Below are 27519 nucleotides of genomic sequence, written 5' to 3'. Positions count from 1 at the left end.
ATGGCTGGAACATCAAGGCATTACCTTGGTGGTTCAACACCTGGCAGATTCTCTAAAAGCCAGGGTGGACGAACTCAGCCGCCGGTGCTTAATGGATCACGAATGGCGTCTGAACTCGGACGTGGCGCAAGGTCTCTTTGAGCAGTGGGGATTAGATCTATTCGCCACCAAGAGAACGGGCAGTGTCATCAGTTCTGTGTGTTGGAATTTCCAAACCGGCACTCGCTCGGCGACTCTTTTCGTCGTTAGTGGAGTTGCGGTCTGTTGTACGCCTTTTACCTATACCACTTCTGCCCAGAGTGCTGAAGAAGATTCGTCGTGACCAAGCCCAAGTCATCCTTGTGGCTCCGGATTGGACACGAAGATACTGGTATGCCGAGTTACTCAGCATGGCGATCGATCCCCCGATCCGACTGCCTCTTCGGCAGGATCTTCTGTTGCAGCAGCAGGGGACGGTCCTCCACCCGAACCTGTCCAGCCTCCACCTCCATGCGTGGAGATTGAGCAGCGACAGTTGAAAGCTTTCGATCTTCCTCCTGAAGTCTGTGATGTCATTCTGGCAGCCAGGCGTTCGCTGCAGGTGGTACAAATTTGTGGCATGGTGCACAGCAAAGGCTGTGGATCCCCTCTGTGCCCCTCTTTCCGAGGTCCCTCTGTTCCTTCTCTCCTTGGCTTAGCAGCCCCTGCTCTGGGCACTATCAAAGGTTATCTTTCGGCCATCTCCGCCTTTCTACGGCTTCCAGATCAGCCTTCTCTTTATAAGTCCACGGTGGTTAACTGTTTTCTCAAAGGTATTACACACACGTTTCCTCCCGTACCTTTCATAATGTCTCAATGGGACTTAAATCTTGTCTTGACCTATCTCCTTTTGAGCCCCTTCATAACTGTCCTTTACATCGTCTCACTCTAAAGACGGCTTTCCTGGTAGCTATCACCTCTGCCAGAAGAGTGAGTGAGCTCCAGGCTCTTTCTGCTAAGCCAGAAAGAGCTTTCTGTTCATCCGGACAAGGTGGTTTTAAGGACCCGTCCTTTTTTGCCAAAGGTTGTTAAGCACTTCCACATCGGCAGACCATCACTTTGCCCACCTTCTTCCCACCTCCTTCAAAAGAGGAAGAGGCTCCACCGTCTGGACCCAAAATGTGCACTCTCGTTTCTATCTGAAGCGCACACGACAGTTCTGGGTGGATGACCAGCTCTTTGTTGGCTACGTGGGCGCCAAAAAAGGTTGGGCCGTGCACAAACGGACCATCTCTCTGTGGGTCGTATCAATGGGAGGGAAAACCTTTTTTAACCCTTCTGAAAAGTCTTTGTTAACGGGAATTTTGAAAAAGAGGTTTCTGAAGGAAATTTTCTGTAGGCAGTGAGTACTGCTAAATGAATCTTTATGTAAGAGAATTTTATGCAAGATTTTGCCAAATAGAGTAAGTATGGAAGAATGACATCTTCTTGGCTGGTTGGTGGGTCCCCGATCTTATTAGAACACCAGATGCAACATGCCTTCCATTTGAAGGCAAAGCTGATTAGTTGATGGCCGTTTACCCTCCTTGAGAATGTTCATGCAGTCTTGTGGAAGGTTCAAGTGTCCATACTGAACTAGCTCAGGAGCCATGCTGCCAAATTCAAGGAGGAGAGAATGAGATGAACCATCTGGCCTCCGAATTTCGTTAGAAGGTCCGGGCTGCACGGCAGCTTGAGATGTGGACGCTCTGACTGATGAAGAAGGTCTGTGAACCACCATTGACGTGGCCACTCCGGAACAATCAGGATCATCCTGGCTCTCAAGTATGACAGTTTGATGAGGATCGATGGGAATAGGGGTTTGGAGGAAAGGCGCAGAAAAATTGGTCAGACCATTCGATCCATAGGGCATTCCCCAGAGTCTCTGGTTGGAAGAACCTCGCGGCGAAGCCTGGGCATTATGTATTTTCTGTGGTGTTAAACAAATCGTGTGCAGAGCGCCCCACAGCCTGAAGATGTTTTGCACGACGTCGCCGCGAAGGACCCATTTGTGATTTTGCTGCAGGACTCTGCTTGAACATTCTGCACACCTTGGAGATGAGTTGCTGTGTTCTGCAGGTCTCTGGCTATCAGCCACTTCCAGATTGTCTGGGCCTTGTGAGAGAACGGTCTGGACCTCGCTCCTCCCTGCTTGTTGAGGTAGTACATGGTTGTCGTGTTGTCCATCTGAACAAGCAGGAATTGAGTTTTGAATGACTGGAGAAAAGCTTTTTAAGGCCAGGTGAACTGTTTGGAGCTCGAGGAGATTGATGTGGTAGGTCATCTCTCTCAGAGACCATGTTCCTTTGATTTGTGGATAGTCCATGTGTACTCCCCATCCTAGTAACAAGGCATCAGTTACTATGGTCTGGGAGGAACATCCTGATGAATTGGCGTCTCTTGAAGAATATTCATCAGAGAGCACCACCATTTCAGAGACTTGTGTTGCATGGGGGGATAGTGGGATCCTGTCCTCTCAATTGTCCGCGAGAATGGGTCTGAACTTGTTTCTGGAGCCTTTCTGTTTTACCAGAAAGTATCGGGAATAAATGCCAGTTCCCTGTTTGGGATGAACGGTCTCCAAAGCATGCTTTTGCATAAGGGTGTTGACTTCGATCGTAGAATCTGTAGATGGTGATTGGATGATTTTGGTGGTATATTCAGTGGAGGACTTGTGAACCTGAAACAATACCCATTGCGAACAATATTTAGTACCTAGGCGTCTTTTTGTGATGGATTGCCACTCTATCAGTAAATGCAAAATACTTCCCACTACTGGAGTGGGTAACATAAGAGGGGGAAGGAAGATTTATGGCTGTAGGCTTTCCCCCTGAGCAGGCTGGTGAGTAGTTTCCCTCTAGGCTGCCGCCGCTGTTGCTTTTGCTGGGATTGCTGGCAACCTGGATACCAGTGAGTGGTTTGTGCCCTCTGAGGGGAAAAAACGCCGTTCATAGGTCCTGTGGGGCCTTTTTTGTTCTTTTTGCCTTAAGGACCAACCGCCTTGAGGGTCCAAGCCATCTAATCGTCTGTGTGACTGCTAAAGAGTGTGGATATCGAGAATGGCAGATTAAGGAGCCGTTGTTTTGACTCATACTTGAGGGCTGTGAGATGGTGCCATGAGTGTCTGCGTAATGCCACCCTGTGACAGTACTTGTGTGCCGCTAGCAAGGAAGAATCAGCTGCGGCACTGATGATCTGATTGTAGACTATCATTTCCTCATTGGTCCTCTCTTTTCTGGCCTCCTGCCTTAGGCTCCCCTCCTATTCCATCTTCCTCTGTTAAAACCCTTGGCTTCAAACTCAACGACCAACTTTCTCTTCACTCCCAAGTCAGCTCGGTGGTGTCCTCATCTTTTCTGTCCTTGCGTACTATCCGCAGAGTCTCCCGGTTTTTCGCCCCAGCTGCTCTCAAACTCATAGTCCTGGCAATGGATACACCCCGCCTGGACTATGGTAATGCCCTTTATTATGGCATGCCTGCGTACATCCTGAGACGACTTCAGTTGGTCCAGAACCAGGCTGCTCGCCTGGTTTTCAATTTATCCAAATCTCATCATGTCACGCCCCTGCTCAAATCCCTACATTGGCTTCCTATACAGACACATTTCATTGTCTCCCGGCTCTGAATACTCCAGAGTGTATGCTCTTTCTTCTCCAATAGAGCTGCTAGACTCTCCTACTCCTCTGCCACCATCTCCTTCACTGCCTCCCCCACCTCCTCAGCTGTCTCCACCTCTGGCACTTCTTCCGCCGGCACAAATTCCTCCTCTTCCACCTATGGAGGCCCTTCATCTGAGGCCTAGAGTTTCTGCATGAAGAATGTGTTTGAGAACTAGCCTTCCCTCACTCCACTCCAGACATCGCCACAGGTCCCAGCACTCTTCTTCTCCATCCTCAAGGAACTCTGACCATCATCATGCGTCAAGATCAAGATACAGAAGTCAGACATTCCACTGGGCTGTATCATCTTCAATGCCCGGTCAGGTTCAGCCCCCGCCTTCATCACCTCTGAAATTCATCCTTATGCTCCCTCTAGGGAGCTTCGTTCATCTACCCAACAACTGCTGTAGTCCCCCGCTTCAAACGGAAAAAATGGGGAGGTCCCAAATTCTCCACTCTTGCTCCCGCATTTTGGAACTCCCTCCCGGCCCATCTGAGATCATGCACTCAATATTCACTCTTTCGCAAGGAACTTAAAACTTTCCTGTTCACCCTAGCCTTTCCTTCTTAAAATCTCCCCCGGGGTCCCAGCCCTTCTGTCCCTCATGGATATATAGTATTGCATAGCGCCATGAAACCGCTCGGTGTACGTGCGCTCTAGAAATATTTTAAATTCAAATTCAAATTGACAATCACAAGGAAGTCCTCCCTTGTGCATCTGAGGAGGTCAACTGCAGATTTCTGTAAGGAGTCCCATAAGGCCCTGTCATGCCTGTCCGGAAGAGCTGATGCAGTCATGGCAGTCGCAGCTGTACTGCATACCTGTGGCCGACTGAGTCCAGCTACTTGCTTTCCTTGTCTGGTGGTACAGTAGACGAAGGAGTACTAGCATGATGTTTCTTAGCCGCTAAGATGAACTCAGAATCTGGAGGTAGGTCGGAACGGAGAAAGAGTGGATCCTGTTCTGGAGGTCTGTATTTTTTCTGTAGCCTTGACGGAGCAGAATTAACAGAAGCTGTAGTCCGGGACAATTTCATCCTTGGTTCCAATAGACCTGGATCCAAAGGATGGAGAGGTCTTGACACTGCTCAGTGGTGAAGTGTCTCAAATATAACGATGTGGAAGGAGTTGGAACCTACATCTGGTTATTCAGCTATGCAGCCCCTCTCACCAGGACCTCCTAGAAAGTAGCAACATAATCCACTGGAGAAACCCGTGGAGGTGGAATGTCTGACTTCTGTATCTTGATCTTGACGCATGATGATGGTCAGAGTTCCTTGAGGATGGAGAAGAAGAGTGCTGGGACCTGTGGCGATGTCTGGAGTGGAGTGAGGGAAGGCTAGTTCTCAAACACATTCTTCATGCAGAAACTCTAGGCCTCAGATGAAGGGCCTCCATAGGTGGAAGAGGAGGAATTTGTGCCGGCGGAAGAAGTGCCAGAGGTGGAGACAGCTGAGGAGGTGGGGGAGGCAGTGAAGGAGATGGTGGCAGAGGAGTAGGAGAGTCTAGCAGCTCTATTGGAGAAGAAAGAGCATACACTCTGGAGTATTCAGAGCCGGGAGACAATGAAATGTGTCTGTTTCCTTTTCCTTTCTGCATGCCTTGATGTTCTCGACGTGGACCTACTCCTTGAAGTTGACCTACCTCTGTTTCGATGTCGACTTCTTCTGTGCGTCGACGTTGTAGTCTCTTTTGACCTACCCTTTCTGAAGTTTTACCAATGTGGGAGCACCCAAAAAACATCAGTGAGGAAGTTTGCACTTATTTCCACATGTAATTTGTTCTGAATTTATAGCATGTGGATATCTGAGATTTTCAGGGGTAATACTTTAAAACTGACTTGGGTTCCATAACTGTATTAGATTATGGCCCAGTGATGACGAATCGGGCCTGCTGTGACTTAGAAAGGAGAATCATTAATATCCTGCTTAGGGAAAGGATACTTGTAGAGGAAGTAAAAGAAAAGATGTAGGCTTACTTTCAACTGACGGTTGATGCTTTACAGGCAATAATTAGAAATGATTGCATCATCTTGGAGCTTAGATATTGGATACAGTTTTGGGTGGGGCTGGGTAATCTAGGAAAGTAACTTAAAGAAGCAGAAGAAAAGTACAAGAGGGAAAGAACCTGGGCCACATATAGCATAAATGAATTGAAGAGTCAGTTGAATATTTTAAATACAGACAGAGTGGAGAAGAACTTGTGTAAAATGAAACAGTGCTTTGACAGGAGATTAGTAAAACAGAAAAACGTTTACACTGAAGCAAGGCAGCCAAAGTTTTAATTCATCAGAAATGAACACAGAAAGGTGACAGCCCGAGTGACAAAGGAGCAAGGTGAAAGAAGTTGCACAGTGTTTACCGGAACCTAAGTGACAAGTAGAAGGATGATGGGGAATACAAAAGAGAATTACGATCATCTCCCTTCCAAAAATAGACCCCAAACATGAGGTAAAATATAAACAGACCAATTTTAAAAGTAGAAGTAACATTAGCCTTATAAAATTTTGAAATAAGCGAGGCTCCAGGCCTAGACAGACTAACTATGAAATGCTATAAACGGTTTGAAGAGTCAGGCCTAACCATCATGCTTAAACATGGAATAATCATTCCCATTGTTACTCTTACACACCCATCACACAGATCATTTTCTTTCAAATATATACTTGTGTATCTTGGCTGCAAGACTAGACTCTTCTCTACTTGCTGTTAGGTGCCCGACTAATCATGTCCCTTCATGGGGAGACAAAAACATTTTCAAAAAATGTTGAGTGACACATTGTCAAAACAAACATTACAAATGTGCAATTTTACTTTCACAGGATGCAGAGAAACCATTTGCTCACATGACCTGGACTTATTGTCCAAGACTGACTATGTTTTAGAGTTATAGCAAACTAAAAATTATTTTATCTAACTTAGAAGTCCCAAAATTTAGAACGGACGGCAAACGACAGACATCTTCCTATAGAAGAATACCAACACGGGTGTCTCTCGTAGCCTTTACTGTTTGCTCTAACTGGTGCTATTAGGAAACAAAATAAAATCCAATAAAGACATCGGAAGCATTGATTTCAATGGGGAACATCATGCAGTAGCCAGGTTTACCAAAGGCATTTTAAGTCGCAATAGTTGGACCTGTTTACTCTATCATATGTACTGACAAAACACAAAGTATATGAAAAGAGAAGGTGACTGCATTTAGAATAAATCGGACAAATCCGAGATACTCCCTCTTTCAATGGGCATGTACTAATGTTAGATATAGTATTATAAACTTTACATTCAGTTTAATGCACCTCTAAGAAGAGAATAAGGTAAAAACTCAACAAATGGAGGGGGGTTGTGATACCATAGCAGAATCGCAGCTGAGAGTTTGTTGCATTACCTCAAGCAGTACTGATTAATGCCCCAGCCTGATACTTAAAAGCACTACAAGCTGATGCGGGGAGGGCTGTGTTGGGGAAGGAAATCACGCTGCACAAATTAGAATCATTAAGAAGGGTCCCAGTGCTGCACAGAATAAATCTGAGCACCTAAGATACAGGCATTTGCTACAAGACCCCACAGAGACTTAACTTGTACTTGAAGAGACGATCCTACAGTTTTCAACTATGACTGTTGGGCTTGGGAATGGCATCCAATTAACAAGGCAGTGACTACAAGAGACCTCAACCCCTTTGAAATCATAATTGCGACTTGCATAAACTCCAAAAGTCACATAATTCAGCTGTATAGGGCGTGGAGGAACCATACAATCTGGAGCTGTGCGGATAGATGGGAAAGCAATGTTGGTGATACCATTAACTGAACTGAATAAATAATTGGGATTTGCTGAAAAACTCCATCTGTATGCAAAACAGGGATGTATGATAGACTTGTCCCCATACTTTACCAAACTTCATTGCATGTACTTAACAGTTTCTGATCTCTAAGAGGATGCAAACAGAGCAGGTGCGCTACATGCTGGTGCGTGTGTTCATTCTCTACATATATTAGAAAAAATATTGAGCATAATTAGAGAGGTAGTGAGCTAACTGATCAATAGAGATCCGAGACATGTTCCCTTCAGTTGAGAAAGAGGGTCCCATTCTGGTTGGTATCTCTAGAGCTGACATATGTATCTTTACATATGTGCTTACAGTAGAGCAATTAGCCCTTGATACTGTAAAATAAGAGAACACCCAAATAATCTGGAATGGCTGTGCCAGGTTGTATCATGGAGAAACTAACATGTTCACTTCATGGAAAGGCAGCCATTTTCCCTGTGAACAGGAAGGCAGTTGTGAGGACAATTGAGAAGAAACTGGCTCTGTCCATAAAGCATTCATGTATAGGGTTGCTACCCTAGGCAAGCCTCAGCAGTAATTTGATTGACAGGTGCATAAAGGGCTTGATAACCTTAAATTCCTATTCTGACCAGATATAAATCCAATTTAAAAATAACTTCTTATATTTGTTATGAAATACAAGAATTGTCCCTAACTACCCCAATGTTACTTGAAAATTAGCTATTTTGGTTGGATGGGGGTAGAGTTAAAGACAGGTATACTCACTGACAGTGGCATATTGACCAATTACTAGCGTGTGTGTTAGTTACGTAAACACAACATTTTTACACAGTAAGAGACTCCAAACAGGATTTTTGGGACCCACTCAAAAAGCACTTGGGATCAGTGTCCAGTATTTTGGGCGATGTATTTTGTAAAATTAATTTACTATTAGGAGTTTTCTGAACGAAAACAATTGTATTTGATCAATAAATCTGTAGGACCGAACAACCAAAAATTGAGACACGCCTAGGTCTCATCCTCAGTGTGGCTATCACTGCTACCTAGTGGTAAAAAAACTGCTTTAAATATTGTTAACTGAGAGATTTGTGTATTGGTGCCATGAATGCATGATGCGTCATATATGGCACATTAGCCTTCCTCGTATGACATAAATACCCAGCAGCGGCCCGTCCTTCCCCCATCATTTTGTAAACATAAAGAGTGTCCGTCAGGCTGAGCAAAGGTTAGCGTGACACACTCTTTATGTTTAGGTAAGGCAGCCGGGCGCTATATATGCCCTAAATGGATAGGCGCCTGGCTGCCGGAGCTTAACTTTGCAGGGCTGATGATGTCACAGCCCTGTGGGCATGTCCTCCTCAGCCTGGCAAACTTCTGCGAGGGACTCCTCATAAAGAAGCGGGGGCGTCAATGATAGACTCAGACCTGGGTGCTTCAGTATTAAGCCCCGATGTGCCAATGCCCAAGTGTCAATCAGTGACGCCTTGTCACAGAGTGGGTTGGGTCGGCAGTTCTCACTGACCCCATTCCACTCGGTGACTAGTAAGGAACTGCTACCTCCTCTCTTTTTGCTGACCCAGGATCAGCAAATGAGAGTAGCCAGCAGTCCCAACCCTCCAGGAATCTCAGAGGCTTCCCTCCCGAGATCACCGCTGCAGTTGGGAAGTTGTGTGTTTTTGTTTTTTTAAAAATCTTTTTATTAACTTTGCTCACAGGTACATAAAACACATAGCAGCTTTCATTTAGCAAGAGAGAGTCATTAATCACTTGTACATACATTGGGCAGGTCCAAATGTGTCCACATACCACCACCCATATCACTCCCCACCCACCTCCCCGCCTTTTTCTCTGTAGTTCTGCCAGGGACCCCAGATCTTCCTCCATTTCTTCACACACCCCCTGGCCTTGTAAATCGTCTCCTCCGCCCTCTGGCACCAATCCAGATCCCTCCGCCACTGGTCCCATTATGGGGCCTCCTGCGCCCCCCCAACCCCGGGCTACATTTCTTTCTGTCACCCCGGCCGCCAAGGCCAGCCAGATATCCTTATACCTGGACCAGTCAGTCGGCCCTTTGATCATTAATAAAAACCATCTTGGTTCCACCGGAACTGGCAATCCCACTACTATCTCCATGGTGTGAGCCACCCTAGACCAAAAGGGGGCCACTCTTGGACAGTCCCAAAGGATATGGAAAAAAGTACTCTTTTCATGGCAACCTCTCGCACACAAAGGAGAAAGGGTCCTGCCCCATGAGAATAAGTGAGTGCGCGAGTAATTGACCCTATGTAAAATTTTAAGTTATACCAGACGAAACCGGACACGTATCGCTATCTCACGCAGGCCCTGCAGGGCGTCCTGCCAATCATCATCGTCGAGGGTACCCATAACCTCTTCCCACTTCGCCCACAATGACAGCAGGGGATCAGGCATGTTATTAATCAGTTTGCGATAGATAGTGGCCGTGGGCTTTTCTAAAATGTGGTCAAGTAAGAGCCTGTCCTCCATTGGCGAGTACTCCGGGATTGAGGTCCCCGCCGGGATATGAGAGCACAGAGCATGTGTAAGACGCAGGTAATGATAGTGTTGTGAGGCATGCATTTGGTATTCCTTCCCCAAGTACTCAAAAGACCTAGGGGCATCCCCATTCCAGACATCCCCTAAGTATTCAATTCCAATCAATTTCCAGCCCTTAAAGCCGGTAAGGCTCTTCACCTCCTTTAGGAAGTTGTGTGTTTTTAATGTTTTGTCTGTGCGTGTGTAATGAATGTGTGTATGAATGTTTGTGTGTGCATGCTGTTGAATGCGTGTGTGTATGTGCTTGTGAATGGTGGGTGTATGTGTGAATGCATGGATGTGAGTGGTGTGTATGGAGATAGGTGAGCATGTGTGGCCCGCCGGCTCCCCTCCTGCTCAAATTACTGTCTGGCACTGGAAATCCCTGTTGATAATAGGAAAGAGTATACGGACTAGGACTAAGAGTCACCATGCTTGTGGCTTTATTCTTATTAACTGTAATGAAACACGGGGGCGTGGCCAAGCAACATGGCCGACAGGACGTGAGCTCCACCAGCTCCGTCCCGAAGACCCGCAAATCCTGCAAATAACTCCTGCCCGGGCTGTCAAATTGCTTGGGAATCGTGCTGAAAGTCATCCCAACTCGCTTGGGACCTCCCGAGTTGAAGAAGCGGTCCTGGATCCCTCTGTGAGCGGAGACAACGGCACTCTCGGAGGTCGCAGCGGTACGCTGATTTACGCAACGCCGCGGTCTGGGCCTGGCTCGCGGGGCCGAGCTGCGGGCGGCCCGCCCAGGACTGACGTACTGCGGGTTCCGGACCAGGCGAGTCCTTGGCGGACCCCGGCGCTCTACACCCTGATACTGGTGAGCGATTGGAGGTGGGGATTGACCGCTGGGAGACCCCGGTAATCTGCGGCGACCATAGTGGGAGGATCGCGGCGCCGTCCTCCTTGAGCTGTGCTCCTACGGCGGAGCTCTGCCCCGAGCGCTGATGCTGCCGGGGATCGCCTGGCTGGCCTCCGAGGCCTCGGGGAACCTACAAGCCGCGGGGGAGAGCGTGAGTGCTGTTGCCCTGACCCCTGATGGAGGCATAAATCCAGAGGAGCGGATCCTGAACTATTGGGCGGCCGGCTGGCCTGATTCCTTCGCTGTGCCCTGCTGGAGCTGCGGACTTGCTCCCTCCCCCCCCCCCCCCCGAACTGCAGACTGCATTACGTCCCTCTATTGGGGGTTACTGGTGCTTCGCTACCCTGGGGGGGACACGGGGCGCGGCGCCTCGGGAGATGCGACCACGCTAGCACCCCTCCCCCGCTCGCCCGCCATTTTGACTGCGCATTCAGGAGATTCCTTGGTGGTGCTGTGGGTACACGTGGCGGGGGAGACCTCTCTCACTACTTGAGCTGCGGCTGTGTGCTCTTTCAGGGGGGTGCTCCTGGGGTCCCGGGAGCCGGACTACTGCCGACTGGAGGTGTGGGGATGGCCATGGAGTGATTTGGTGAGCGTGCCAACCGCCGCCCTCCTTGTTGCCTCGACGAGTGCCGGACTCTGACCACCACTGGACTCCAGGCATTGAGGGGGAGACGAGAACACGCTGCCTCCATCCTGTCCTTGTTATTGGGTCGCCTGGCCTGCCTCGAGCACTGCCTACACTGCGTTTGCCGCAAGCCCTGGTGTGGCCTCATTGTCCCTGCTATTCCTGACCTAGGCCCGCTCGCATATTCCCTCTCTGACCCGTGGGGCCTAGGGTGAAACCTTTGGAACGCGCTGGATAGGCGCAGCACCTACATCGCACCATGGCGACCCGTAAGGATCGGTCCTCGAAAGCCTCCCAACTTAACACCATTGTACAATATACTACTCCACGTCTGCAATCAGAATTCTCCTTGACCCGCTCCATTGTCTCCTGGCGCTAGTGCCCAAACCTAGAAAGAAGAAGCTGTCTTATAAATTCTTGCAACTGTTGCTAGTTTTGGAGAGGAGGCGCGTAGCTGTCACCTGGATGGGTCAAAGGGCGCCCGAGATTTCCCTGTGGCTGAGGGATGCTAGAGAATGGGCCCTGGCTGAGGAGACGCAAATGCAGCGCACTCGCAGGGATGGGAAGCTACAGGATGATCTGCTTGCTTGGAGGATGTTGTGCATAGAGGGGTTGGCGGATGATGATTCGGATGCCACCAGCGCTGAATTATTCACCCCGGCTGAATCAGAGTCTGAGTGTGCTGGGGAGGGAGCCGAGCTGGAGGGTTTGGATCCGGTGTGAAGGCCCTACGCAACCACGCAAACATTCCTTCACACGCATTACTGTGAATAGCTGTGATCCCCACAGGTCCTAACTGTATTATAATGACTGTGCCTTAGATGGGCCTCGCATAAATGACCTGCCTCGTTAAATTCTGTGCTAATGATGCCATATTTGGGGAAATTAGTTCTTGTTAAACGTTAAATAGTATAACTGCACAAAAATGGAAAATACAATGATAATTCCATATCCTTTAGGCACAACTGCACTTTTCCTTTTTACATGCTCTGATCCTCCGCCGCCCAGCCTCCGGGATGTGGGCCAAATATGGCTGTGTATTGTCATGGAACCTGCATGTTATCAACTTTTGCATACAAGTGGTCTGGATAACCATGTAACCTGTGCCTTTTTATAATTTTCGCAATAAAAATATTTTCCACAAAAAAAACTAATGAAACACAGTGAAGCATTGACAGTTTTGCCCTACTTCAGTATCACACCTCTGGTACCAGGGTAGTGCAAAACTCATTTGTTGTGTAACTTTTTGAAGGTACTTTACCTGTGCTATCTGAAAGAGACTATTAGTCATGGGTTCCTCACATTAGAATTACCCCAGTTGTGAGACTGGATCCGGAGAATCTATCTTCAGCAGTACCCCTGCACGTCGGTAGGTCGATCGACTCCGCGTTCATCGCTGGCGTCGTGATCGCCAGAATGACGTCACTCTATCTACTTAGAGGCCGCCCCTGCGTGCTGATGTCAGTTCTTTACACGACATTCCACGCCAGAAGCGCAGAGCCATGCAAGACACTGACCACTGGTGCACAAAACTAGGCCCCTAAAAAGGAGTCCCTTACCCTAGAAGTCAGTTCGCAGAATGGGAAGGTATCCTTAACTAATATATGTCTCTTACAGATATATCGTTACCGAAGGTAAGTAACATGTTCATCTGAAAGAGACTATTAGTTATGGATTCTGTTGGACTTGGCATTTTTTGCAGGGTCTTCCCTGAACTTTTTGCCTTCCTCCTGTATTTTTTCTGACCGGTTGTTGGCTGTTTTATGACTCTGGGCACTTTACCACTGCTGATCATTGCTAAAGAGCATATGCTCTCCCTATTGTAAATTGATGTATGGATTACTGACTCCATGATTGGCTGGCTTGGTTTACTTGTCAGACCCCAGTACAGTGCACTGCGTGTGCCCAGGGCTTGTAAATCAAATGCTGCTGGTGAGCTTGCATCACTGGTTGTGCCACCCACAGAAGCAGCCTGTAAAGTGTGTCTCAGGTGTGCCATTGCAAGAGCCTGTGTGCAGTCTGGTACTGTCATGTTGACTGGGCAGGTGCACCCACTTGCCAGTCCCTAAACCTTCCCTTTTCTGCAATATAGTCACCCCTATGGTAGGCCCAAGGGCAGGGCGCATTGTAGGTAAAAGGTAGGACATGCCCTGATGTGTGTGGTATGTCCTAATAGTGAATTACATCCATTTTCGTTTTTCACTATTGCAAGGCTACCTGTTCCCCAAGGCCAGAACGGGCAGTTTGATTATAACATTTTATAATCCTAACTGACTCAGGGAACAGGGTGGAAATAAGAGTTTAGTATACCTGAACCTCAGAATGATAAAATACATATTTTAGTGAAGTTGGCTTTAGCATTCTGTGTTTTAAAATACCACTTTTAGAAAGTAGGTATTTTCTTGCCTAACTGTCCAAGCCTGCCTCTACTAAGTTGTGTATTCTTTGTCTGGAGTTTGAGTGACGGGCTGGGGGATTCCAGGAGACAGGGTGAGTCAGCACAGGGCTGAATAGAGCTATCTGCATGTAGATGGGTGGGAGGAGTTGCACCTGGGACCTGAATAGGGCTGGGCCTGCCTTCCACAATGCTGGCTCCACCTCCTGTGGTGCGTCTCATGTCCCTGGCCCACTCTGTCAAAGGAAAGAAGGAGTCTTGTCAACAAAGTCCTCCAGGACTGCACAGAACTGGTTTGGACAGGGTCCAGGACCCTCTGCCTTCAGAGGACAAAGGATTTGCTAGTATAAATATTGGGACCCAGACCCAAGGACTTTAGATCACTTTTGGGAACCAAGAATAACCTTTGCTGAGGAGAGAAACCAGAGAAACTGAGGAGGAGACTATCCCTAAGCTGAGTGCTGTTTGGGAGATTGGACTGCAGTGGTTGCCTGACTGCCAAAGAAAGGAGAAAGGACTTTGTGCTACTTTCAAATCAACTTGTAAAGGATCTCCAAGGGCTTGAGATAGAGCTTGCCTCCTGCTGAAGTCTCAGGGACAACAGACTTCACCAACCAGCTCCCCTGCCTTCCCTTGCTGGGAATTGAAGTGCCTGGTGTTTAGCTGGGCCTTCTGAGAGACTGCATGTCACTGGGAGCTGGAAGCGCGACTCAAGACGAAGAAGCTCGTCGCTGCTGCAGCCGTTGTCGTTGCATCACCGGAGAAGAGTGTCGCTGTCACAGTAGACGCTGTCGCATCACCTGAGAAGCGTGCCGCTGCTGCCGCCATCGCATCACCCGAAGCGCCTCGCATCAACGGAGAAGAGTGTCGCAGGGCCTGTTGCGACTCATTAGAATCATTGAGTCGCCGCACAGCCGTCTGGTGTGAATGCATCATTGTCGCATCAAGAAGAAGACTCCATTTTGTTTCATTGCTCCGGATCTTCATTGCATCACGGTGCTGCTGGTCTGGTCGCATCGCCACGGAAGCACAGTAAGAAACTGATGCCTTACCTCCACAAGCAGAGAAGAACCGACGCATCCCTTACGAGGCAGTAGGGACCCAAAGCATCACCGTTCTTGAGTGTAAGGAACCGACACATCACCTTCCCTGCAACACTTTCATTGTATAGCGTTACCAATCCACAGGTACATCGAACATAAAGTTTAGCATTTTACATCTGAAGAGAACTAAGCTATTTCTACCATTTTTAAAGTACAGTATTGTGGATTTTTGTTGTTTGTGGTCTTCTCTACATAAAAATACTTATTTTTATACTGCAAGTTGTGTGGTGTCCATCTGTAGTGTTGTCACTGGGTTACTGTATGTGTTCACAAATGCCTTACACCCTGCCTCTGAGATGAGCCTGTCTGCTCGTGCCAAGCTACCAAGGGGGTGAGCAGGGGTTATTTTAGGAGTGTACCCCCTTACCCTGACTTTACGCAAGGGTCCCTACTTGGTCAAAGGTACCTACCTCTGCCAACAAGAGACCCCCAAATCTAACAGATTCCTACTCTTAGAATAGATACTCCAGCAATACCAACCCCGGAAGTGGGTCTGCGAACTAAGTTCACAACAGAAAGTCCTGGAGAACTGAACGGCCAAAGAAGACGTCAGTTTTTTTTTTTTTTACGCGCCAGCCAGCACAAATCCGGAGAGAGCGGTACCTCGAATTACTTTTTGACTCTTTTTTGACGACATCTTTTCGAGTCGTCCAACTCCTGGTGTACAGGGATGTCATCTCGGCGGACCGGCTACAAGCCTTGTGGCTCCTGCCACAAGCTGATGTCTGTGAAGGACCCTCATCTTGTGTGTCTCTGGTGCTTGAAGCGCGACCATGACCCGAAGTCGTGCTCCGACTGCCGGGCCATGGCCCCATAGTCTTTGGGGAGCGGTCCCGAAAGCTTCTGAAGGCCCGGCAGTCGGCTCCGCGCCCCTCGAAGTCCCGGTCGAGAGGGAGGTTGCGGTACCGGCGGCGGAGCCATCACCACCACTCCTCGTCAAAGTCTTCATCTTCAGGTAAGTCGAAGCACAAGAAGAAGGCGAAGAGGCACCGGCGCTATTGGTGTTCTCCCCATCCGTCATCCGACACGGGATGCAGAAGGTAGTCGCCTGGCTCTGCCCGCGGAGCCTGTTGGGTCGACTCCGGCCTTCCCGGGAGCCGGAGCGACCCCTGCCCAACTTATTAAGCCCTCCACTCCATTTTTGGGCAGCCCGACTCCGCCGGCACACCTTCAGGCCCTGCGGACTCCGCTGGGGGTCCTTGGCCTTCGATGCCGGCAGCTTCGGCGCCGCAGGGCCCCCAGGGATCCAGGCCTGGATCCGAATTGGCGCTGGTCGACCTAACGACACCTCCTCCGGTGCCGAATCCATTGGCGACACAGCCACCCCCTCAGACGCCGGTTGTGTCCCCAACCGACGTTGACCCCCAGTCTCCCACTCGTTGTGGACATGTAGCCGGAATGGCGTCGACCAAAGTTTGTAACAGCGCCGACCGGTACTTTTGTACCCCTGTTCTCCCCTGGTGTTCCTTATCGCCCTGAGTGGCTACCAGAGGAGCATGAGGAGGACTGGAAGGAATCTGTGGGTCCTCTGGCAGACCAGATAGAGTAACCAGACTGGAGAGAAGAGTTGGGTAAAGCCAGTAGTCTGGACCCCTCTCCAGACCTTGGCATGCTATTTCCTCCTACCGTGGCTACGGAGGAGGGTGCATCATACGTAGTAGTGTTGCGTAGGGTGGCTGAGGCCTTAAACCTTGAGCTTCCTACGGTTGCTGTCAGGACTAACCTCTTGACTGAGCTGCTTCAACGGGCGACGGCCTCTCCGGAGCCCCTGCTGCTGTTCAATGAGGCCCTCGCGGACATCCTTTTAGGCACTTGGTCCTATCCCAACACAGGAGCCCCTGTGGATAGAATGATTGCCTGACGCCAGCTCTGGGCGACCACATTTTCCTCTCCCAACACCCTACCCCCAAGAGCTTGGTGGTCCAAGTCTCAACTTCCAAGGTCGCATTCCCTACCACTCCACCTGATAGGGAATCTAAGAAACTGGACCATCTTGGTAAGAAAATGTTTTCTTCCTCCAGCTTAGGACTGCGATCAGTGAACACTGCATATCTCTTGGGCCTTTACTCCCATTCTGTGTGGGACACGGTCACGCAGGTCCTGCCACAGAGCCAGGAGGAGGCCTGGGCCGTGCTCTCTTGTGCAGTTGCTGAATGGGGAGACACAGCCAAGATCGCCATATGATGTGGACTGGACACCGCCGATTTGCTGGATAGGACGATTTCAACGTCTGTAGCCTTGAGACGCTACGCCTGGCTGAGATCCACTGGCCTTTTGGGTGATGTCCAAGCTATACTTTTGGACATGCCCTTTGGCGGTCGCTTGTTTGGCGACAAAGCAGACAACCCGTCGAGCATTTTAAGGACTCCAGGGCTACAGCCAGGTCATTGGGCCTCGCTTCTACCTCTTGCCTCGCACAGTCTGCTTTTTGCCCCTTTCGTGGCTATGAAAGGGGTGTCCACCACATTCTGCCAAGAGCCACAGGCCTGTGCAAGCTGTCCAGCCTCTGCGTGGCCGGAGACGTTGGACCCACTGTAGTGGGTCTCGGGGCCTGCGGGCGGGCCAGTCCACCAGCGCCCCCTCTGCAGCAGCCTCCTAGTCTGACCTTTCAGGCCCACCATTTGCCAGTGGGCAGCAGGATCCGTCATCTCCCCCACAACATCACGACGGACAGGTGGGTTTTGCAGATAGTCCGAAGGGGCTACTCCCTCTCCTTCGAGACTACCCCATCATCAATTGCCAGCCCAATTCCATTGCAGATCACTTGGCTCTTCTCTTCCGGAAAGTGACGGCTCTCTTGGCCAAGGGAACCATCAAGCGAGTTCCTGCCCCAGAAGTAGGTTGTGTTTGTTATTCCCACTACTTTCTGGTCCCCAAGACGGATAAGGGCCTGCGTCTCGGAAACGTCAACCGCTTCCTCCGGAAGGAGAAGTTCAAAATATTGACAGTGGATCAGGTCCTGTCAGCCCTCGACCGTGGAGACTGAATGGTAGCGTTGGACTTACAGGACGCCTATTTTCACATCCCCGTCCTGCTGGCCCACAGGTGTTACCTACGTTTCACAGTAGGTCATCAGCACTTTCAGTTAACCGTGCTCCCCTTTGGCCTTATCAGCGCCCCTCGGGTGTTCACAAGTGTGATGACGGTAGTCGCAGCTCATCTGCGCAGATCTGGGGTTCCAGTCTTCCCCTATCTCAATGAATGTTGAAGACGGGCTCGCCCCAGGCTGTCATCTCCCACCTCCAGACTACGGCCGACCTCCTGCATTCGCTGGGGTTCACCATCACTGTGCCTAAGTCACACCTGATTCCCTCTCAGAAGCTCCTGTTCATCAGATCAGTTTTGGACACAGTGCAGTTTCGGACTTATCCTCCTGAGCAGTGAGTATGGGATATTCCGGCTATGATTCCGATTCTTCAGCCTCTATCCCGGGTTTCGGTCAGAATGACCCTGAGGTTACTGGGCTTCATGGCCTCCTGCATCCTGCTGGTGGACTATGCCAGGTGGCATATGCGGGCTCTGCAGTGGGACCTGAAGTTCCAGTGGGCACAGCATCAGGGAAATCTTTCCAATTGCGTCCAGATCTTGGAGGGCACTGCTTACCAATTGCAATGGTGGGTAACAAACCAGGATTGGGTCAATGGCAGATTCCTCTCCCTTCCCCAACCAGTGGTGACCGATGCAGCACTTCAGGGGTGGGGAGGCGGAGATCAGAGGCCTTTGGTCTCTGGTGGAGTCCAGGCTCCACATCAACCTGCTGGAGCTCCGGCGATCCGTGTCGCACTGAAAGCTTTCCTTCCTTCTGTCAAAGGAAGAGTAGTGCAGGTGTTCACGGACAACACCCCCGCTATGTGGTTCTGCAACAAACAGGGCGGGGTGGGGTCGTGGACCTTATGTGATGAGGCTCTACGCCTCTGGACTTGGCTAGAGCGTGAGGACATGTCCCTGGTGGTTCAACACCTAGTAGGTTCCCTGGACGCCATTGCGGACGAACTCAGCCGCCGGTGCATTGGCCTCTTCACTCGGAGGTGGTGCAAGGTCTCTTTCAGCAGTGGTAGAGCCTTGGTTAGATCTATTCTCTACCGAAGAGAACGCGCAATGTCAGCAATTCTGCGCGTTGGAATGTCCAAGGTGGCACTTGCTCAGCTACGCTTTTCGTCACGAGTGGAGTTGCAATCTTCTATACGGTTTCCGCCTAAACCACTTCTACCCAGAGTGCTGAAGAAGATCAAGCGCGACCGGGCCCAAGTAATTCGTGTGGCTCCGGACTGGGCACGAAGAGTCTGGTATCCCTATCTCTTGCTCATGGCCATCGATCCTGCGATCAGACTGCCCCTGCGGGAGGATCTTCCTCCGCAGCAGCAGGAGGCGGTCTTCCACCCGAACCTGTCCTGGCTCCACCTCCTTGCGTGGAGATAGAGCAGCAACAGTTGACAGCTTTAGACCTTCCTCCCGAAGTCTGAAAGTTATCTTGGCAGCCAGACGTCCTTCAACCAAAACGGTATACGCCCGTAGATGGAACAAATTTGTGGCATGGTGCGCAGGAAAAGGCTGTGGATCCCCTTTCTGCCCCCCTTTCAGAGGTTCTCCTCTTCATTCCATCCTTGGCGGCCCAGCACGGCTCTTCTCTGGGCACTCTCAAAGGCTATCTTTCGGCCATTTCTGCTTTTCTTCGCCTTCCAGATCAACCTTCTCTTTTCAAGTCGCCTATTGTAAATCGCTTCCTTAAGGGCATTACTCACTTGTTTGCTCTTATTCCCTTCGTAATGCCCCAGTGGGACTTGAACTTGGTTCTGGCCTACCTTGTGTGTGTTCCTTTCGAGCCTCTACATAACTGTCTTCTCACACTTGTGACACTCAAAACTGCCTTTTTGGTTGCCATCACCCTTGCAGGGTGGGTGAGCTTCAGGCCCCGTCTTCCAAACCTCCTTTCCTGGCTATTCATCCAGACAAGGTTGTCCTTCACACTAGGCCTTCTTTCCTTCCCAAGTGGTTACTTCCTTCCACATAGGACAGACCATCACTTTGCCCACCTTCTTTCCGCCCGCATCCTTCTAAAGAGGAGAGGCTCCACCGTCTGGATCCAAAAAGTGCGCTTACATTCTATCTGGATCGTACAAAACAATTCCGAGTGGGTGACCAGCTCTTTGTTGGCTATGTGGGCACCAAAAAAGGCGTGCAGTAACGGACCATCTCTCGATGGATCGTCTTTGCATCAGAATGCGAAGAAGGAACCTCCAGTAGGTCTACGCGCCCATTCCACCAGGGTGACGGCAGCCACTACTGCTTTGGGACGTGGTGTCCCTCTTCATGACTTCTGCCAGGCAGCCATCTGGGCTTCATTGCACACGTTCACCAAACATTACTGCCTGAACAGCCAAGTCCGGAGAGAAGGCTTCTTTGGTCGTTAAGTTGTCCAGGACTTTCTGGTGTGAACTTAGTTTGCAGACCCACCTCTGGGGTTGGTATTGCTGGGTATCTATTCTAAGTATAGGAATCCATAACTAATAGACTCTTTCAGATGAACACATTACTTACCTTCGGTAACAATATATCTGTAAGAGACATATATTAGTTACCGTATTTTCCAGCGTATAAGACGACTTTTTAACCCCTTAAAATGTTCTGGAAAGTCGGGGGTCGTCTTATACGCCGGGTACCAAAAATGACGGTATTTTTTACATAGCGCGGACTTCACCCGAAGGTGTCAGACCGCGTCTCAATTGAAATGGGTGCCGCTTAGGGAACTCCAGCACAGAACGAAGAACGTAGGCGGTCTTGAAAATAAATTACTGTTACGGTACCACAGGCTGCTAATGAGCAGAGCAGAAGTACGAACGTTACATAGGCGATGGTGGCACTGTGCAACACGATATCAGCCCCTCGCCAGCCAGAGGCAACTCAAAACACTGCGCAAGTTTTAAAAGAAAACAAATGGCGCCGTGAGCCCTACCTAGACTGCAGCTGCACATCCCCCAGGCAGACGAGGCGCTCCTCCACGTGTGCTGATCTCTCTCTCCTTCCGTAATTCTTACGCTCATCGGAAGGAGAGGAGCGTCAGTACCACATGATCTCCTCAGTCCATGGAGATAGAAAGGGGACTGTAGGATGTTAGGAAGTGGGGGTCGTCTTATACGGCGAGTATAGCACGAAACCTACATTTTGTCAAGGAAAGTAGGGGGTCGTCTTATACGCCGGGTCGTCTTATACGCCGGAAAATACGGTATGTATTCCTCACCGCCTCACCCATCCTCCCCTTTTGCGAACTGACTTCTAGGGTAAGGGACTCCCTTTCAGGGCCCTAGTTTTGTGCACCAGTGGGCAGTGTCTTGCATGGTTTTGCGCTTCTGGCGTGGAATGTCGTGTAAAGAACTGACGTCAGCGCGCAGGGGCGGCGTCTACGTAGATACCGCAATGCCATTCTGGCGATCACAACGCCAAACGACGAACGTGGAGTCGAGCGACGCCACCTACCGACACGCAAGGGTACTGCTGAAGAAAAATTCTTCCGATCCAGTCTGATGCCTGGGGGTAATGCTATGGTGAGAAATCCATAACTAATATATGTCTCTTACAGATCGTTACAGAAGGTAAGTAACTTGTTCTTTGGTGCTATTTTGTTTTGTCATGCTCCTGGTGAGTCTGCCTAATGACATAGCTTTCAAATGCAATTCTCTCAATTGTATTCATTTAAAATGTTTAAATCATGTGAAATTACATGTTATAAGCTTAGTACGCAGTTTTTGGCGTTAATGATGATTGAACTGAAGCAGATGGTAGTAAAAAACTTGATGTACTGTGTCTTGTTGCGCTTAATTCCACATCATGGGATTTTATTTAAATATGTTTGGACTGTAAAATTACCAATGATGCAAGCAGTTTCTAAAAATACAACACTCGTTATATTAAATTCATATATTTGCCACTGAAGTCGGTACTTTGTTTTTAATTACAACCTTTTGATATGTTTGATCAAGGAAAAAGTTGTGACAACGGAACGTCGTTTCTGTCGGAAGTCCCCGATTCTCCTTCAACCACAGCGTACAGGAATATAATCCAGAGTGAGTACAAAATGTGTTACAAATAATATGGCACCCTGAACAATTTAACACTAACTCCGTAGTAGTCTAAATTATGAACCAAGTGGAGCTGCTTATTAATTAGACAATTTAAAGCTAACCCCTAAGTAATGTAAAATATTAAACAGGTGGGGCTGCTTGGCAGTTCGACAATTTAAAAAGTTAACCACTTAGTTGTGTAAAAATTATTAAAGTGGGGCCGCTTGTTGACGAGACTTTAAAGCGAACTCCTTAGTAATGTAAAATAGTCAACAGGTGGAACCACTTGGTGATTAGACAATTTAAAGCACATTTCTTAGTAATGTAAATTATTAAACAAGTTGGGGCTGCTTTTTTATGGGACAATTTAAAGTCAACCCATGAGTTATGTTAATTTTGAAACGGGGAGGCGGTTTGTTGTCTACTAAATCCGCTAATGTAATATTAATAAGCCAAGTGTCCACTTTTTAAAAGGAGAAAGCACCATCCTTGTTACATCTTAAAACTTGGCTTTTCAAGAACTAGTTGAGCTTCAGAGTCCAGCCATATGCTCCCTCAGCACCGGGACAATCTTTTCTGAGTAGCTGTGCTCATTCTTCATTAATTTTTTAAAGATCTTTATTAAGAAATATGCACAACATGTAACAATATATGCAGGTGGAAATCCCGCAATCAAGAAAGAAGATCACATCTGTTACATACATTGCAGGGACATCTGTACATAAACAGCCCAGTATATTACATGGATAAAAGCTACGTGGAACGAGGCAGGAAGGAATGGGGAACGCCAGGGAGAGAGCAGGTGCTGATGAAAATGGTAGCAAGGAATCAGTAGGGTGTGTGCACGGTCGAGGCCACACATTATGAGCCAGGCCTGGGAGCCGCCGCCAGCAGATGGCATGGGAGCGGCTGCAAAGGACAAGCCGCTCTGGCGCTGGAGGTAAGAAACAAGGGGAGTCCAAATGTTTAATCGGACGGCTAGTTGCCGGCACCAGGTTCCAGAATTCGGACAGAAGTGTCTGACAATGCGCAGCGTCTTCGAGCCAAGTGCTGACCCTGGGTGCGGACCTTCGTCCCCAGTGCATGGAGACCCTATGCCGCGCAAGAACGAGCAGCATGGCTGTCAGCTTGCGGGAAACATCTGTGCAGTATTTCACAAAGCCTAAGAGGCAGAGCAGTGGGCCTGGCGTGACAGGCGTGGAGGTAATCTCCGTGATGGCGGCACACACATTGCGCCAGTAGACAGAGACCTTTGGGCAGAGCCAGGCTAGGTGGGAAAAGTCAGCAGTGGAGCATCGTAAACATGTTTAGCTGGGAAGGAGGCTCAATTTGTGCAGCAGGACAGGGGAGCGGTATAGTCTATGCAGGTATTTAAAATGTATGAGGCGCAGGTGATAATTGGGGGACAGGCGTTTAGTCTGATTGCAACAGTACAGCCAGACCGCTTGAGAGAGTCCTTAGTCGGGGACGCCGCCAGTGTGAGGGCGTAGATCCTGGTGACCAGCTTGCGGGGGGAGCTGGATGTGTAAAAGTCGAGGACAGCCATGGAAGGGGGGGCTGGGGAAACGAGGGCTAAATCTCCCTGCAGGACATTCTTAGCTGGTCATACACCAGCGTGTCCATGGGGCCGGACTCAGCCGCAAGAGTCAAGAAAGTATTATCAGGATAAAGGTCCGACACCCTGGTTAGACCCAGAGGGTCGCACGCTTAACTATTCCAGCAGACTGCAGAGGGGGGAATGCCGGGTTGTGTGCAATGGGCATGGCATTAGCGGAAAGCATACTAGAGCCGGAGAATCTCCTGAGCCCGTCCCAGGCCCAGCGCAAGGTTTCCACCATGTTTATTTCGCTGCACGAGGGTTTTACAGGGGCAAAGAGAGCAGTTAGAAGCGGCCAGGAGGCAGCGAGGTCAGCCTCCACTGCAACGTGAGACTGAAAAGGCATCTGATGCAACCAGAAGTGGAGGAAGCTGCTTGGGCACTGAGTGCATATAATTTAAAATCTGGGGCGCCCAGTCCACCTTGCGATAGGGGCAGTGTGAGAATGTTGTATGCGATTGTGGGCTGGCGCCCGACCCAGACAAGGGTGATTATAAGTGAGTGAGTCTGCAAAAATGAGCCGTGAGAGGGATGGGGATGTTCAAGAATAAGTACAGATATTTCGGAACACCACCATCTTGGTGAGGGAAAGGGGCAAACGTCGCCAGAGGTGAATCTTGAAGGGTGATTATAAGTGAGTGAGTCTGCAAAAATGAGCCGTGAGAGGGATGGGTATGTTCAAGAATGAGTACAGATATTTCGGAACACCACCATCTTGGTGATGGCGATGCGTCCTGCCAGGGAAAGGGGCAAACGTCGCCAGAGGTGAATCTTGGTCTCCAGCCAGTCCACTGCCTGGCCGAAATTCACCTTCCAAAGTTCATCCACATCCCTGCTGAGCCAAATGACCAGATATCTAGTGGGTCCCGACGCCCAAACAAACGGGTAGTCCGGAGTGAAGGGGACAGTGGCGTCCGTGAGGGGAAAAAGAACAGACTTACTCCAGTACTCCAGTTGACCTGGATGCCCGAAAGACCCCCGAAGCGCACCACCTCGCGGACCAAGAGGCTGAGTTCCTGTGGATACTAAGAGGAAAGGATCCCAGTGTATACAAGGAGCAGTTAAGTACAATTCAATGAGTTAATCAAGAACAATTATTTTGATCCGCAAAGTTTTTATTCACAGTGGGATCCAGTGTATTGACTATACGTAGCATAACAAACAATCAACTGTATTGGAGGTCATACAGTGCCCCAGGAAGGGAAAGGGGAAGTGATAGTGTGGAGGTCAGGGAAGTGATGGGATTTCGTGACAGTAAAATCAATCCTTCAAAGAACTATTCATGCTATAATTGGTATAGCAACAGCTGCCATAAAACATAGCGACATTATTTGAAAAGAGGCATACAACACAAGGTACAGTGTATATACAAAATATTGGCGTGAGGTTGCCGCAATTGAAAAAAACAGTCGACGTTTCGACCCTCTGAAGCTGCAGGACAATTTAACCTTGCTGTGGGGTCTTCATCAGGACGAGGGGGAGGGGCAGTTGACCTAATAAAATAAGTATAATGGATTAAAGTTAGAGGGTTGCTACTCCAGCCTCTAATTATCACATAGGTAGAATAGGACAATATCCTGGATAAAGTCTGTTAAATAGTTAATTATAAAGAATTATTTAAAGTAGGAATCTACCAGGTTCCGGCAGGTCCGAAACATAGAACAGGGTAAAACCTTGTTAATTACGAAAATTAGGGCGCCTGAGTGGGGAAACCGGCACGGTACAAGACGGCCAACCACTCGCATAGGGCATACAATAAAGGGAACTGATACTAAAATTAAGGAAGGCGTCTGAGAAGAGCCTAGAAAATATCTAAATTAGGGCTGACAAATAGCGCGAGTCCAAAAGCTGAAAATGAAAAACATACCACAGGGTCAAAAGTCCTCCGTGTGGTCTTAATTAGGGAATTGAAGATAATGGAGCTGCATCTGCAATGATGAGCGTACATTAATTACATGTCAGTATTAGAAGGGAACAATCATTCGAGAAAATTACAGCAATGTCCGATTAGGGACAGTGAAATGGTGCTTACCGATGGTAGCGTCCTGCATTGAATCAGGATTCGGTAAGTTCAGGCATCGTAGGGAATAGATCCGTAGTTTGTCTAATGGGGCAAGAACAAAGGGACCGTAAAGAAACAAACCACTATTGAATGATTTAAGGCGGGAGGCGGACAAGGAGCGAAGCGATACTCACTCGGTAGGAATTAATCTGGGAGCTCCGTACGAGGGCAGCCGATCAATGCTGCGTTTCCTGGTTTGGAGAAGGAGTCATGGTAACGGGTCACGTGGTGACCGTAAAACTCATGAAATGAGAAGAAAGACTATCAATGTCGTCTGAAATGATTAGTAAGACTAAAGGCGCTGAGGTGGAATAAAGGAGTTTAGAGTATCATTTGTCCAATATATTATCATGCAACCATAAATAAATGCAAAATGATGTTGAGAGCGTTAAGTAAAAATAGAAAACCACTATAGTCTTAAAACAACACATTGGTGAATTCTGGGCGTACCTCTCAAGCATGAGGGTAAAGACCCGTCACATAGTGAATCAACAATTACAATCACATATCGTGTGAAACACAGCATTCGGACAGTGGTGTACCTCTCGGACATGAGGGTAAAACCACATGTTGAAACTCAGAAGCAATTAGATGGAGTATGAAACACTACTTGTGATGGAAACAGGGAGGAATACTAGTAAATTCAATGATGAAGGATTTGAAACTGATATAGGCAGACAGATCCATCATGGTAGTGTAGCCAATTGGGAAAATGAGCTGTCTAGTTCATTGAGACCAGTTTCAATTGAATTAAAAAAGTAGATCCATTTCAGTTCTCGGGTGTTTAGAATGTCAGAGATATTGCCACCTCGTGGTCCCATCGTTGCTTTTTCAATGACCAACCATTGTAGACTTTCAGGGGGATGGGAATTCAGCTTAAAATGTTCTACTAAAGGTGCGCCTTGGACATCACATCGGATTCAGCTCATATGTTGTAAGATCCGAGCTTTTATTTTTTGCTGAGTTTGGCCAATGTAGATTTTTTGACATGGGCATACAATGGAGTAGATGATGTTATTAGAGTTACAATTGCTGAAGGATTTGAGTTTAACAGTGAGATGGAGATATACAAATTCCTTGGTCTGAATAGTAGAATCGCAAGCCTTACATTGGCCACATTTGAAATGACCAATGACGGGTGGTAAGTTCCACATGGTGTTGATCGTAGGTTGACTGTCTGGGGATAGGAAGGAGCAGACAACATAGTCCTTAATACTCTTGGCCTTCTTGAATGCATGAAGTGGTGTCTCAGGTTGTTTGATATCATCCGATGCCAATGCTTGTTGATGATTCCTTTGATGCTGTTACTTTTGGTATTGAAAGTGGTGACACAGACAATACGACTCTCTTCACAGTTGGTTCTATCTTTAGGTGTTAATAGTTCTTCACGGGGATAGAACCAAGCACGTTTGCGGGCTTTTTTTATCAAACGTCTTGGGTAACCACGATTTAGCAGGCGGTTTGAAAGATCCTGTGATTCAGAAAAATAGTCGTCTTTATTTGAACAATTTCTCCGTATCCTCAGAAATTGCCCAAAGGGCAGGTTATCCCGAAGAGCTCGAGGATGTAGACTATTATAAGCCAGTAGGGAATTTCTTTCAGATGCTTTTCGAAATAGTTTGGTACAGAGTCTTCCAGAGTGATGATAAATAGTGACATCCAAAAAGTCGATGGTGTTGCTGTCCGATTGGATTGTAAACTTGACATATTGGGATTGTTGGTTAAGCCAAGTAAAGAAACTGTTCAATTGGTCATGACTGCCGTTCCAGATCATTAAAATGTCATCAATGTACCTCATCCAGAGGCCC

General features: G+C 48.5%; 1 protein-coding gene across 2 annotated transcripts in view; it reads left to right on the top strand.

The window, feature by feature from the left end:
• The window catches only part of NUBP1 (NUBP iron-sulfur cluster assembly factor 1, cytosolic), a 269261-nt gene that overhangs the window by 177104 nt on the left and 64638 nt on the right, over positions 1-27519 (top strand). For both annotated transcript variants that reach the window (XM_086941360.1, XM_086941359.1), the window contains one exon: positions 21972-22055. In XM_086941360.1, the coding sequence (XP_086797486.1) occupies positions 21972-22055 (84 nt within the window). The remainder of the gene's footprint in view (positions 1-21971; positions 22056-27519) is intronic.

The sequence above is a fragment of the Lissotriton vulgaris genome, chromosome 10, assembly GCF_964263255.1.
Source record: "Lissotriton vulgaris chromosome 10, aLisVul1.2, whole genome shotgun sequence".
NCBI classification, from domain to species: domain Eukaryota; kingdom Metazoa; phylum Chordata; class Amphibia; order Caudata; family Salamandridae; genus Lissotriton; species Lissotriton vulgaris.
This window is presented reverse-complemented; position numbering and strand designations above follow the sequence as displayed.